At 39.6% G+C, this 14,254-nt stretch overlaps 1 protein-coding gene across 2 annotated transcripts in view; it reads right to left on the bottom strand.

Moving 5' to 3' along the window:
• Window positions 1-13,348, bottom strand: part of Ing3 (inhibitor of growth family member 3) — a 29,037-nt gene extending 15,689 nt beyond the window's left edge. Inside the window, exons 1-4 of one of the 2 annotated variants that reach the window (XM_036182639.1) lie at window positions 13,177-13,348; window positions 12,871-12,942; window positions 10,726-10,826; window positions 9,175-9,240 (exon numbers count right to left, since the gene is read on the bottom strand). In XM_036182639.1, the coding sequence (XP_036038532.1) occupies window positions 9,175-9,240; window positions 10,726-10,826; window positions 12,871-12,942; window positions 13,177-13,204 (267 nt within the window). In that variant the 5' untranslated portion in view covers window positions 13,205-13,348. The remainder of the gene's footprint in view (window positions 1-9,174; window positions 9,241-10,725; window positions 10,827-12,870; window positions 12,943-13,176) is intronic. The other variant, XM_036182638.1, reaches the window with a different exon arrangement.
• Between the last annotated feature and the right edge of the window lie 906 nt (window positions 13,349-14,254).

Consider the following 14,254-nt stretch of genomic DNA (forward strand, 5'->3'; position numbering starts at 1 on the left):
TAATTACTTTAGAAGCAACTCTTGGGCAATGCGAATTATTTTTCTTAAATTTATCATTGCTATACTTACTAAAATAAAATTAGAAGTCAGAAAGTAAGTTGACTACAAGATTTAACTTTCGCTAAAACCCTCAAGCCACAGCTATGTAAACAGTAGTGAAGGGCTATACAAAAGCTGAATTTAACTGAACTACATGCCTTCTCTCTACTCACATAACTGGTAAGGGCCTGTTCTTGTTGCTCACGGCAGTGGGCACACAGGTGTCAGGTAGAGCAAGCTCTTAGACTGTGCCACCCCTCTACACATCTTTAAACCTGTAAGGCTGGCTTACATAATATAGAGGGTCTACTTAGGAGAGATTTTATGTTTGTCACAGATTCCAAATTCAAAGTAAACACAGACTCTTATCATTGATTAGTTGCCCACCTAATGGCAATGACGGTATCCACAAAAGCTCTCTTGTTCTAGTTCCAAATCATTCTATAACCCCAACCACAATGGCTAAATTTAAACTACTGTCTGTTTCCAGAACTTTTCTAAGGCAAAGAAAAATTATTTAGCATATTCGTGATCAAAGAATTTAGTCACACTTGGCCTCTTAGTATAAAATAACAACAAAAAAAACCATCCCTTAATATTTTAGAGTTATAATACTTTATTTTTCTCTTTTGAATCTCCCAGATTTTACAATGTGTCACTGATGGACCTAAATTAAATTTACATAACTTTAAAAGTTTCTATATGATCAATTGCTTCCAAGATAGTCAAATGTTCCAATTTAGCCATCTAGTTTGATCTTAAAGAATGGGCAAACAGTTTATTAGGTTCTAAGAGAAAATCCACAGCATTAGAGGCAAGTTTCATCCATGAGAGGGTTTTGCTACAAAGAAAAAGGTAAATTGGTATGTGTGGGGGGAGGGGGAGCAGGAAGTAATGACAGCAAAGTATTTTCTGATAAATCATTAAAATGGTTTTTTACAACCCTAAATTATATGACTAGATGAAAATGTGAACTATTTTCCTTTGGCTGAACCAAGTTCCTGGAACATAAGCTACATCTAACTGTCTTCCTAAAAGACAGAAGGGACAGACAACAAATCAAAGGTCAGGCTCACATAATATTAATTTCTTAATTAGAGGATCAGGGGAGAACTGTCAACTTTATTGGTAGAATTCAGGTCTGAAGTTCAGTCATCACAGGGACAGGCCAGGATATATAAACAGAAGCAAATTCAAGGGTGTCTTTGAGCAGCACCAGACTATGGAGAGCACTCAAGCATTAACTAAAAGCTCTAATTTTAGCAGAGTGCATATAAATCAACTTTATTGGGTATTGCAATATAATACTTCTTAGAGAGTGGTATTTTGTTAAAGAAAGACTGTACTAGGATTTTAGGAAATTATCTAACAAGGTAGTTTTTTTGTTTTGTTTCTAGACATTTCTTCATTTGTAGATGCATAACATGTTTTTTTTTCCTTAATAAATGACATAACCAGTGTAATGCTGGTCATAGGACTATATCCATTTACTACTGAGATAAAAAGCAAATAAAATGCTATGGTGTAAAAAAGCACAATAAAATCCCATTTTATATAAAACACTGAAATACGAAATCTGACTGTAGACAGGTTCAATGCCTCTTACTGGAAATGCATATACAGGACTGCAGAGGTGTTTCAGATTTGTGTGTGTGTGTGTGTGGGGGGGTAGATATAATACTATGATGTCTTCAGGACAGAATCAAGTCTCAATACAAACTTCATTTCCATTTCATATATATATATATGAGTGTACATATATATATACTCTAAAGGGAATATCTATATCCTGTTTTACTTGTAACCTGTCACATGAAATCAAATGTGAAGTTTTTTACATGCAGCATCATTTCAATACCCACAAAGATTCAATTCTGGGGAGCATTTCACATTTTAAACCTTCAGATTAGTAAAGTGTACTTAACTACCCTAGAAGCCTGTAGAAGTTGGAAACCAACTTATGAGAGTAAGTTCTCTCCTTCCAACATGTGGGTTCAAGGGATCAAATCCATGTCATCAGGCTTGGCGGAAGGTGTCCTTATGGCCTGAGCCATCTTGCCAAGACAAAGATTTTGTGTTTTAAAATGCTGAACAAATTTTCAAATCTTCCTTTAGAAGAACTCTTTCACAATTATCATATGCATTAGAAAAAAGCTATCTAAATTAAAGAAACTAAAAAACATGAGAACATATTGAAAAGAATACTAAAAAGAACTGAGCAAAGACAGGGTCAAGAAGGACCCTGGAGAACACAGTAAAATAAATCCAGAACAAAATATCAGTGGATTTCAATCAAGAACACAGCATGAAGACTGTGTATTTTAGAATAAGCATGAGAGATTTATCAACTAGGGCTGGGCACCCCACGGTCACTTATTCTCTGCATTTGGCCAGTTGTGGATCTCTGTAATAGTCTCCATCTGTTCCAAAGAGTTTTGACGAGGAGTAAGAGCTACACTTATCTGTGGGTTTAAGGACAAGTATTTAGGGTAGAATTACAAATTGTATTGGTTTAGGGAAATGGCTGCAGTAGCTTCTCTCTAGGGTCTATGACCTCTCCAGCCACTAGTATCTGGATAGGTTTACAGTATCAGGCATGGATTTCAGCCTAATAAGCAGGACTTAAATCCAGTTAGACAGCTACTGGTTACCCCCAAGATAAAAGCCACTATTGCAGCACTGGGGATATCTTGCTATGCTTGCTATAAAGTTCATAAACTTTATAGTTGGGTGCAACGTGGGTCTCAGGAAAAATCACAGAAGGGGTGTGTGTGGAAATATTTTAAGTGCCTGAGGACCAGAACACCTAAAGCTAGATGTCTTCTAGACATAACAGGAAAGCTGCACGCATAAAATTTCAACAATATAATTGCCTAATTAAGATTTGCACAATGAACACCAACTGTCATGCCAACACGTATAGAGAAGGTTCACACCCCTAGAAGAAGAGGTATGGGAAATCATGGCTCATGAGAGAAGAAGAATCAGTTTTCTCCTAGGATGAACTCCCTGATAGGTTAGCCAGTCCCAAGTGGTCAGCCATAAATGCATGTATATATGAGCAATGCTAAACAGACTCAGTAAGAGATCTCCCCCCTACACACACACACACACACACACACACACACACACACAAGCACACACATACATACTCACATGCACACACATACAGACAGATATATAGAGAAAAAGATTAGACAATCAATAAATGATAGATCATATGCATGTATACATGTAACAATAATAATTAAAGTGGTCATGCATTTGAGAGGCAATGGAGGGAGACATGGGAAGACTTAGAGAGAAGAGGAAGAAGGGTAGAAATGATGAAAATATAGTATTCATGCATGAAATTCTCAAAATCTTAAATTTTAAAAGGGACCAAAGTGGAAACACAACTTAGAAAAGCTAGTCTTTCTGGCAAATGATAACTATAATACAGGGGCTAGGTTCTAGAATCGATCCAAGAGGGCTTTCTAGAGACTAGCAATGCTCTTTATCTTGTCTGGGCTATGGTTACAATAGTACATACATTAGTCCAAATGTAAGTAATAGATTTGTGCATGTATATTGTATTCTTTCTTATTACATTCCAATTGTTAAAAAGAACTAGTAGTACAGCAGGCTAAACAAGTGGGGAGGAATTATTGGGTGAGTGAAATGATCAGGCCATGGAGTGTAAGTTTGGGGAAGATGGGAACAAGGCCTGGAAGAGTACTTTTAGTACCCTAATCTGAGAACCTACAGATCAGTGGATCTCTGAGATAAGGGCTGGGGGATGAGAGAGAAAGAAGAAAGTCTCAGATAATGTGATTCAGCAACTCAGAATGTTCAGCCTTAAGGGGTTGCTTGTCTAGTTTATGAAACTAAGAGAATACATGGAAAGGTAACTGCCAAGAGTTTCTCTCCTTGGGTGGAAAGTATGTGTGTAGGAAATACAAGAGCATCTGATCAAACAATTTATTGTATAGTATGGTAATTGATCTTCCCTGCCCTCTGGACAGGGAATAAAAGAAAATGGCCTATGAGCAATAGTTAAGAATAAGAAAGAATAAGGGTCAAGAACAGAACCCAAGGAACACCATCATTATGAGTGACATAAGAGACCAAGAAAGGCTACAATTAGTAGAGTTTTCATGTCATAACACATGAGCAAAAATGTCAGTGAAGAGAAAATGGTAGACCGCATTCAACTTCCCAAGAGCGTCAAAATGGACTCTGAGTGCCCAATGGATTAAATAAAGAAGTTATTAACTGAAGGTGCAAGGGATTGGCAAAGAGAACATAAATTGCAATGGATTTAGAAATCAACTGAAGATGAGAGAACATCAAAAAACCTGAATGAGAAACTCAAGAAAGACTGTGCTTCAGAAAGGATTTGTTTGGGTGCCTGTCTATGTGTCTTTAAAAAATAAGGGAGAAGCAGATGTTTAGATGCTGTGATCTATAGCCTGACGACAAGCACAGAAAACATAAGAGAAGAACGCAAAGGCTGAAGATGAGGAACAGAACGCATGTATGATATAGCAAAGTCAAAGAAGGTATTAGAAGGGATAGGAACAGTAGTAAAAGGGAACATTCATAAGTTCAAGGCTAGCCTGGACTATATGGAGTGATCTCATTAGAGACAGAGACAGACAGATGGCAGGGTGGGGATGTGGAGAAATAAGGAAAGCTATAGGAAGATGATTCATGGAATAACTGACAGGCAGAGATAATGGCCCAGAGATAACTGCAGAAGAGGTCACTAAAAAGCCTCAAATTACATTCTTGTCAAGACAAAGCAAAGTTACATGACTAGAGCGGGATGTTGGTAGGAAATGAGGACATTGTTTTGGAATGACCATGGGGAAGAACAAAAAAGAAATAGACTCCATTTAAACACAGGACTAATGCATGGTGTCTAATGAAAGGGTCCAAATATTAAGTGAAACCAACCAGTCTGCGGAGGCATCAGCTTCACAGTTGCCTCGTATTCCCAACTGTGCTAGCTACAAGTGATGGCTGGTGATTGTCAGAGCAAGACACCTTAAGATGGCAGTGATGCAGAAGATACTGAAAAAATGAGGATAAAAGTCCAAGGGCTCAACTAGAGTCTCAGATTTAAATGGATGGTGAAGTCGAAGGAAACGAGGCTCAGATGCAAGAGGTATTTCAGAGGTGGAGAAAATCCCAAGATGCTCAGGTTCAGCACAGGGAGAATGGAGGAGAGCAGAGTTTACAGGGGACTAAAGGACTAGGAGGTCAATGGCTCACAGGAGAACAAACAGGATCCAGGGCCTTGTTTCTTAATGAATGAAAGGCACTGCTGTAGAAGTCATTGAAAGTTATAGACAATGAAAACATAGGAAAAATAAAGAGGATTAAATCTCACAAAGGAATTTTTGAACTCTAGTATGCAGGGGCTAGGGAGATGACTCAGAAGTTAAGAGCATATACTGCTTTGCTGAGGACATGTTTGGCTCCCAGCTCACAATAGCCTTTCCAACTCCAAAAGTCCTCTTGTGGACTCCAAAGGTGTGTTCATTCTCTTTCTCTGTCTCTGTCTCTGTCTCTGAGAAACCTTGTTGTGTTGTCTCTCTCTCTTGGAAACATGTTTTTTTCTCTCTTAGAAATCTTGTGTTCTTTCTATCTATCTATCAACCAATCGATATCTCTTACACACACACACACACACACACACACACACACACACACAAAATTAAAAATCAAATCTAAAAAATACTAATACATAAAATCTGTGTTTCTGAGGTTATAATATGATACATCAAAACATATATACCGTGTAATATTCAAGTCAGAATAAATACATCCATCTCAACACTTGATCTCTTTTTCTTACAGGAAAAAACAATGAAACCCTTTCTTCTTTTTCAAACAGCATGCAGCAGCGATAGCAGGTACTGTAACTTAGTACCTACTCTTCAACATCCCCATACAATCCCTAGAATCTTCATAACCTCTACCCTGATTCTGAATTATGTATTTAGACTCACCTAAGAGATAATGCAGAAGAAAAGGTACTTCAATGGGGATAAAGGGTTACTGAAATAGCAATGGCGTAATTTAAAGGGAAGGGAGGCAAAGAAGCAGAAAGAAGGGAGAGGTGGGAAGAAGGGAAAGGAAAAACAGAAGAGATGATGGCAAGCCTAGAGATATTAGCAGGAGAAAGAACACAGTTTCAACCTGGAAGGGCTGAGCAACTCCAGTTGGAAAAAAGAGTAAAGTGAGTCTTTAAATGGGTGGAAGCCATCCTAAGAGTGGTGTGTGTACATATGCGCGTGCATGCATATATGTACATGTAGGCATATGTGTGTGCATTAAGTGTGCATGAGATTAAAAAGTCATTTTATAAAGAAGCTGGGGTTAGAGATTACATTGTTTCTAGAGCCACATTGTCAGTAAAGTAGTTGAACAGGGATTCTATTCTCATTGCCACAGAATTATGGATGTTCACTTATCATGTCTACTACATGTATTAAGAGACCAGCTTATTATAGCCATTAAAAATAAAAACCTTCAGCTACTTTGTTTCTCACCAGAACTTGATAATATGACCACATAATCCTACTGCTGAAGATAGCACACATGGGTAAGACAGAGAAATCAAGTGAGAACAGAGCTGGGAGATTCTCCTCACTGCTTCCTCAGTGCCAGAAGACACTCTGCAAGCTACTGGAGGAGAAAAATCAACCTCCTACCCAGCTGGAAGCCATGTGATACAGTAGCACCTGGCCAGGCAAGATGTGTCTTCTGGTTCAAGAGTGCCTTGACTGTCATGGAGGTAACAGAGCTTTCTGACTGGATTTGAAGCCCACTCTTCAGGAGGAACCCATGCCCAATACTGTAAACTTGGTCAAGAGCTCACGGCTGGGGAGTCAAAGGCCCTAGAGGAAAAATCTACTGCTATGGTTTTGCTAAATGGTTATGTTGTCAAATTTCCTTCTCAATACTCATCTTTATACATACACGTTAGTGCCCTTCTCAGCCAAGCCTCTTATTACAGTATATGGCAGTTAATGCAGAGACTCTTCACTAGTCAAGTGCCAAGACTACAGGATGGGGTGTGTTCAGCCCTAAGGGGGACATCCACATAATCCCTTCCAAGGCTTGGGGAACATCATGGTACAGTCAGAGACTGGGAGATGTGAAACAAAAACCACATCTTCTGACATGCCACAGCACTGTACCGGTGAATTCGTTTGCAGCTGCGGTTACTTGCACAAGATAGAGCCTGTCAATATTTCATCATGGGCAACAGAGGGACCTATGAGGTCCCACCCTCCCTGAGGGTCTGTTGCCAGCTAATGGTTGCTGGGCCGTGGGGTAACATTTTCTTCCGTGGTGGAGCTGCTGACAAGTTGCCCATGCTCAAGGAAATACCCTCCCACCCATGCTTATGCAAAGAACTCTAACTGAAGTGGCTCACACAGAGAAAGAAGACGCGGATGTGGGAGGCTGGCTTCCTGAGAACAGTGAGAGTTTCAGCATGAGTTGGGATGAGAGAGCAGAACTACCAATGAAAATGACTAAGATTCACTAGACACATGCATTATAACTGTCAAAGGAGAAAAACAAGTAAACGAATAATAAAAAGAATATAACTCATCTGTAAGACACACTTCTACCTTCAGGAAGTAAGGTCTTAAGCATTTTCAGAAGCCTCAGCATAGGAAATACTGGTTTTTCAAGAAAGCTTTGCTTTTTTCACATCAGTTTATTTTTGCATCTGTCCCTTTTAACCACTTGTCAGTCCAGCAAGATCAAAAAAATTAAAATTAAAATTAAAAATTCTACTATACAAAAACAATAGCCTACTTTCCTTTATGATACTGATACTATACTTTAGTGCAAGCATTTATACACACAGTAGGTACCTTTTCTCCTAGTTAGCTTTAATTGTCAACTTGCTAGCCTAGAGTCATCTGAGAAAGGAACTGCCAGATCAAACTGGCCTGTGGCTTCTGTCTTGACTGTTAATCCATAGGGGAGGGTTCTGTCCACTGTGGGTGGTACCATCCCGTGGGCAGGTGGTCCTGGGCTCTATAAGCTAGCTGGGCATGAGTTTGTATAAGCCAGCAAGTACAGTTCTTTCATGATTTCTACTTCAAATTCCTGTCCTGACTTTTCTCAACAAGGAACTGCAACCTATAAGCTGAAATAAATCTTTTCCTCCCTTACACTGCTTTTGGTCAGAGTATTTTACACCAGTAAAAGAGATGAGACTAGAACATTTTTATAACATGTCATGTTTACTAATTACATTTTATTTGCATGTATTTTTTCAATGGTAAACTATATCTGGAAAACACAGAACAAATAAGATATAAAATGTAAAAGCTGAAGTCAACCAAAAGTGAACATCGTTTTTCTGCTTCAACTTACTCGGACACAAAAAGAGAAATTAATTTTTTCCTAAACTACATAGCTAAGGAGAAGCTTTACATTACAATCCTAACAACAATTTGAGAAGCAAATGCATGCATAACTCTTTTCTTGGTGATTCCAAACTTTTGGAGCATCTGTTACAAGAACACTTTTTTTCCTTTTCTTTTTATTAATTTTTTTACATTCAATATATTTTGAGCCTATTCTTCCCCTCCCCCAACTGCTCCCAGATCCTCCCACATTCCTACCCTCCCAACTTCATGTGCTTTTTCTCTCTTTCAAAACACAACAACATAAAACGACTCCCAAAACAGGACAAAACAAAACAAAAAACAGTAAGACAGAAAACAACACAAAACAAAACGCACACTTTACATGGAACCCTCCTTCTCATTTTAATCAGACTACCCCAACCTTTCACTAACACAGTACTCTTACATTTTATCACAGGAGTAATTTCAAAATGTAGAAAAAGGGTCAATTAAATAAAGCCAATTCTTTCTGAAATAAAAATATTGCCCACACTCTTACAGTAATCGTCATTGAAATGTGTGGCTTTTGCCCTATTAACTGTGCACTTTGCACTTCTATGACTCTTCCCCTAAGAAACCAAGACACAGATACTGAACTCTCAGATTAAATACGATCAAGAGAGCAACGGTCCAGTTTACATTTAAGCTAATAAGATTGATAACAAAATCCTAAATTCTAGCACACACTACATAATATGCACATTATTTTACTTACCAAATCATATATTTGGTTTGCCAACTGTACTTTCTCATCTGCATCTTCCAAAGCCTTATAGTAGTCCTAAAGAAAAACGTTTCATTTTAAGCATTGGTAACGTTAGCATCCATGCATACACAATATATTCCTGCCTCTTCATTATTCTACCTTGTTATCATACAGCCATTTCATATGAACAATAGCAAGCCTCCCGTGGTAGAGGGTGGCTGGGAGAGCATTAGAAACAAGGGCAACGTCAAAAATTAAAAGATGATGTTCAAAAATGCCAGAAAAGATAAGTAAAAAGAAATTATGCCAAGTCCATTCTCTTTACTAGAAAGTTATGAGTTAATAAATATATGAAAGAACAAAAGAATGCTAAGATTTAGTTAACATATAAAACATACCAACATTCCATTTATACAACTTAAAAATACTTATCTTATGTATATATATATTGCTTACATATATGTATGTGTACTACATGCCTCCAGAAGTCAGAGGGGGGGCATCAAATCAGCTGGAACTGCAATTATAGATGGTTGTGAGCCATCACGTGGGTGCTGCCAATAAAACTTGGTCCTCTGGGAGAGCAGCCAGTGCTCTTAATCATTGAGCCATCTCTCCAGCCCCAACTTTTGTAGCAAAAATAGTCATAGAAAGGATTCTGACCTGCATGTCTATGGCTCCAGTTTTAAATTAGGTATAAATTCATACCACCCACACTGTAGTTTATATTTTTCCATATTACAGTTTAAAAAACAAAAATTACTTTTTAAAAGAGAAAAAAAGTATCTTATGAGCTTCTACACACCACTAGACTTTTAGGGGTATGTTCAAGCCGTGCTACATCAAAAACCTTGTAGTTGAGAGGGATGGCCAGTGAGTTCCAGATTTACATATGCAAGCTCTACACTCCTACATACCTGGGTTACCACTCATCTTACGAATACAGACTTTTCCCCTTCGTAACAGAAACAACCTTCCTTCCACATGGAAGAATAACACAACTGTGAAAATTTTAGTTTTAAAATTAATTTTTCTGTAGATCCCAGAAAATTTATATAAAGGTTGGGTGTATGTACTTATTCTTCTTCAAATTAAAAGACTTGAGCCAAGCAAGTCACAAGCTGCATGGCAGTGAGGAGCAAAGCCAAGTCTTTGACGTTAATGCTTCCAATACATCCTTAAAGACACCAGATCCCACATCACAGCACACTCTAGTCTGGAGGACAGCCCTAAGTCCCAGCACTAGTAAACCTCAGGAAGAATTACAGAAGTTCTAAAATGGGCTTCTCAGTCTTCCTAATGCTGAGGCCCTTCAATACCGTTCCTCGTGCTGTGATGACCCCCACTTTAAAGTTATTTTCATTGCTACTTCAGAACTGTAAATTTGCTATGGTTACGAATCTTGTGTTTTCAGTTTTGAATTAGTAATGTAAATATCTGTGTTTTCTGATGGTTTTGACAACCTTCCTTCACTCAATATCTATGGATCAACCTACTTTTAAATCTCTCTCTCAGAAGGTCCTAATTGTGACTGACAGTCATCCAAGGTATTCCACTTACTTTTTTGATGGATGCCATCTGTTCTTCTCGCCACTCGGGTTTGTTCTTCTTTGCGTTCATAAAGAATTCACTGACTCTTTGTTCTAGTTGATCCATCGCATCTGACATAATAAAACAGTTCACACTTAGCCGACCAAACTGCTTTGATTTGAGGAAAGAAAAAGAAGTCTGACAACATGTACTGTTAGTTTGCTAGTGGCTATACACGTTGTGCTTTTATTCTATACACAGTAATGCCCTAACTACCTCAGTTTTAAAAAGCTACAATATTCTGTACTGACTTCTGCTGTTTCAAAACGTTTTCTAATAATCAAGGTAGGGTCAACCACACAGACAAGGATCTAAGCCACAAGCCTTGAGTAGCACAGCACTGAAATCAGCTAATGGCATTAAGTCAGCTGGTTATGGCAACCATAGCTGCTTAGTAAGAGTACTGCTAGAAAGTTTTCACACTTCTTTTAAGAAAAATAGTGATAATATATTCAACATTTGCAACATAGCATCAAGCACCTCATCAATTCATCTTTATGAGGGTACGAAATGTGTGATCATTTGTTTACTTAAGATGCCATGTACTCATCAATACACATGCTATTTATTCTATGCAAGGGTTTTCCAAAGCCGGTGCCAAAAATAATGACCTTAGTGGATGACTGCTTTAAAAAAAAAAAAAAAAGACAAATAAATAAACGGGATTTTCGGTTATGGAAATGGAGAAAAACTTGCTCACTATATTCATCATTTAAAGATCTTCAGTGCATAATAGCTTTCAAAAAAGTGAGGCATTGTAGTTAATCTTAACTTTTAAAAAGCATTTTACTTTCAGTTCATGTGCCGGTAGTAGACATGTTGCTACTTTTGTTAATACGTAATCACTTTTAACTTCAGAAAACACCAGGCTTATAAAAAATAAATAAATTTGAAAACCCTGTAATGTGTGTAGACTAAATCCAAACTACCACAGAATTTTAAAAAAATTGAAAGATTAGAAATGTTTTACATAATACCTTATTTCAAACCTATTTGTAATGGGTATTATACATCCTAATTATCTGTATTATTTTAAATCCTCAAATTGTCTTAAAAAAAAAAAAAAAAAAAAAAGCCCCAAGGCAGCAAAGCAGCCAAGGTGGAGAAGAAACTGGTGATGTCCTAAAGTGAATCCAAATCTATCTGCCACCAAACTCTGTTCAATCTCTTTGGAATGTGCTTTAGCAAATGTTTACTACTGCAACTACATTTAAGTCAAAAAGGAAAATCACATAAACACCTGCCACACGTCTACGATGGGCTATGGGGCTATGCCCCCCAAGAGATGACCCAGAGACTGAGATGAGAAGAAGTACATTAGAGAACAAAAGGTACAGAAGGGGGGCTGTGAGGGACTGAGAATGAAAACAAGCTCTTAGCAAACTCAAGAGAGCAAGGTTAATTTGGGGAATAAGTCACATACAAAAACTACGAAGGGTTGACTGAAACAAAAATCACAGCTGAGCCAGTACGGTGGTCCATGCCTATAAATCTCAGCACCAGACAGGCAGATGCGGGAAGACCAGGAGATTAGGGCAGCCTAGGTTACATAGTGAGCGTGAGACCAGCCTGAGCTACGTGGCTGTGTTTATAAAACAAGAAAGAAATGAGCAGGAAAGCCTACCAAATGCCTAGATTTTTATAAAGAGCAGATCAGAAGATTTCCATCATCATTATTTTTCTCACTCGTTTTGGCTGAGAAAATAACCATGCTGTTGACAGGTCTAAGTGTCTTTCATGATATGCAACTTGTCAAAGTTCGGCCTTCCAAGTCCACTAGGCTCCCTAAAGAACCTCACAGAACCTGTGATTCTAAGTCTTTATTCTTGAGAAATTCGGAATATAATGAACTTTTGAGTCTGAATGCAGAACTCCAAGTTCCACATAGAGGCTCAAGTGCAAACCTTCTTAAAACCACGCGAGGTTCCACTGCGGTGCAGTGTCGTCATCTCCATGCAGTACACAAACACTGTGTTTGCTGTGCCCCGCGTGTTAACGGAATGGTGTGCCTGCCGCCTCCTGTTAACAGCCCGAGAAAAGTAGCGCGGAGAACCCGCCAGGCGATGCCCGAGGGGAGGCCGGGGCTGCACGGGGCCGTGGAGACGCGCCACTTACTCTGCACCTGCAGATCCATCTCGCGCATCTCCGTGAAGCGGTCCCGCAGGTCCATCGGAAGCTGCTCAATCACTGTCAAAGGCACAGTCCGTCAGAGGGCGGGGCCAACGGCGAAGGTACGCGCTGGCGTCACGCGTGCGTGCGTGCGTGCGTGCGGGGGGGGGCGGCTCACAACGAGGCTGCCAGTTACCGTGAGAAAGAAACATCCCCCTCTCCCCCTCCCTCCCGCCATCCCGCCCGCCCGGCCACTCGCGCTCCCGCCCGCCGCGGATCCCGCCCGCCGCGTTGCCGGCGCCGCGCACTCACTTTCCAAATAGTCCTCTAGGTACAACATCGCGGCCCTGACTGCTGCGGGGACGAACGGGTCCAGGGGTTTATTTGTGTCACTCGCTGTCGCCGGAGTTTTGTCCCTTCCAATATGGCGCCTCCGCTAGCAGCACCCGCTCGACTCCGGCAAAGGAAAAAAAAAAAAAAAAAAAAACCAAAAAAAAAAAAAAAGGCTCCACTTTGGCGCCTGACGGCGCTTGCCTCACTGCCGCCCGCCGTTGCCATTGGCTGCCTAGAGCGCTGACGTCAGCAGACCGGTGCGGATCCCCGTGGTGTTCTGGGAAATGTAGTCTTTTTTTTACGAGCAGGGCCACCAGTGCGGCCAGTTCTAGGCGTCGCAACTACAGAAACCACACGCCTGCGCGAAACGGGTACGCCAGAATCCGAAATGCGGTGCCTCTGTTTATTTGTTGATTTCTTGGAAGGGGAATGACGGGAGTTGTATGCGCCTGTCTGACACAACTAGGAACAACTTTTCTCCTGTTCTGTGCTGTGATTCCAAGCCCGCCGTTTGTGAGTCATGGATTTCTAGCCGTGCTAGGCAAATAGCAAAGATTCTAAACGCTAGAATAATCGGCCAAGTTCGGAAAATTCGGATTGTTTAGAACAGAACTCTTTGCTGGAATTTATCTTCATTATTCACTCCAGAGATAGAGCGGAACAGCCGATTGTTGTCCCTGTAACTTTAAGATAATTTATACTGACACAGGAGCGAATGTGCATTTCCCAAATTAAAAGATACCCAAAATAGTCGGCAATAGCCAGTTATGTTTTGCGGCGTGTCTCGTGTTCATTGTAAAGCAAATGTTCTAGTGCACCTGCAAATAAAAATAAATAAATAAATAACGACCAACCATAAATTATGGAGATTTACTCCATTGCTGGGACGTACCAGCAATGATTCGAATTCATATTGAGTAAATAGCTGGGTTAAGGTTTATAGTCCTGGGCTGGCTCTTTTTCTACCCGCAGCAAATGTTATCTAGTGGTATAATTAGTGTATCATTGGTCCGTTTCTATCTTAAAATCTCTTTCATAAAAATTCGTGCACTAAATG

Source organism: Onychomys torridus, chromosome 3 (assembly GCF_903995425.1).
Source record: "Onychomys torridus chromosome 3, mOncTor1.1, whole genome shotgun sequence".
NCBI lineage: Eukaryota > Metazoa > Chordata > Mammalia > Rodentia > Cricetidae > Onychomys > Onychomys torridus.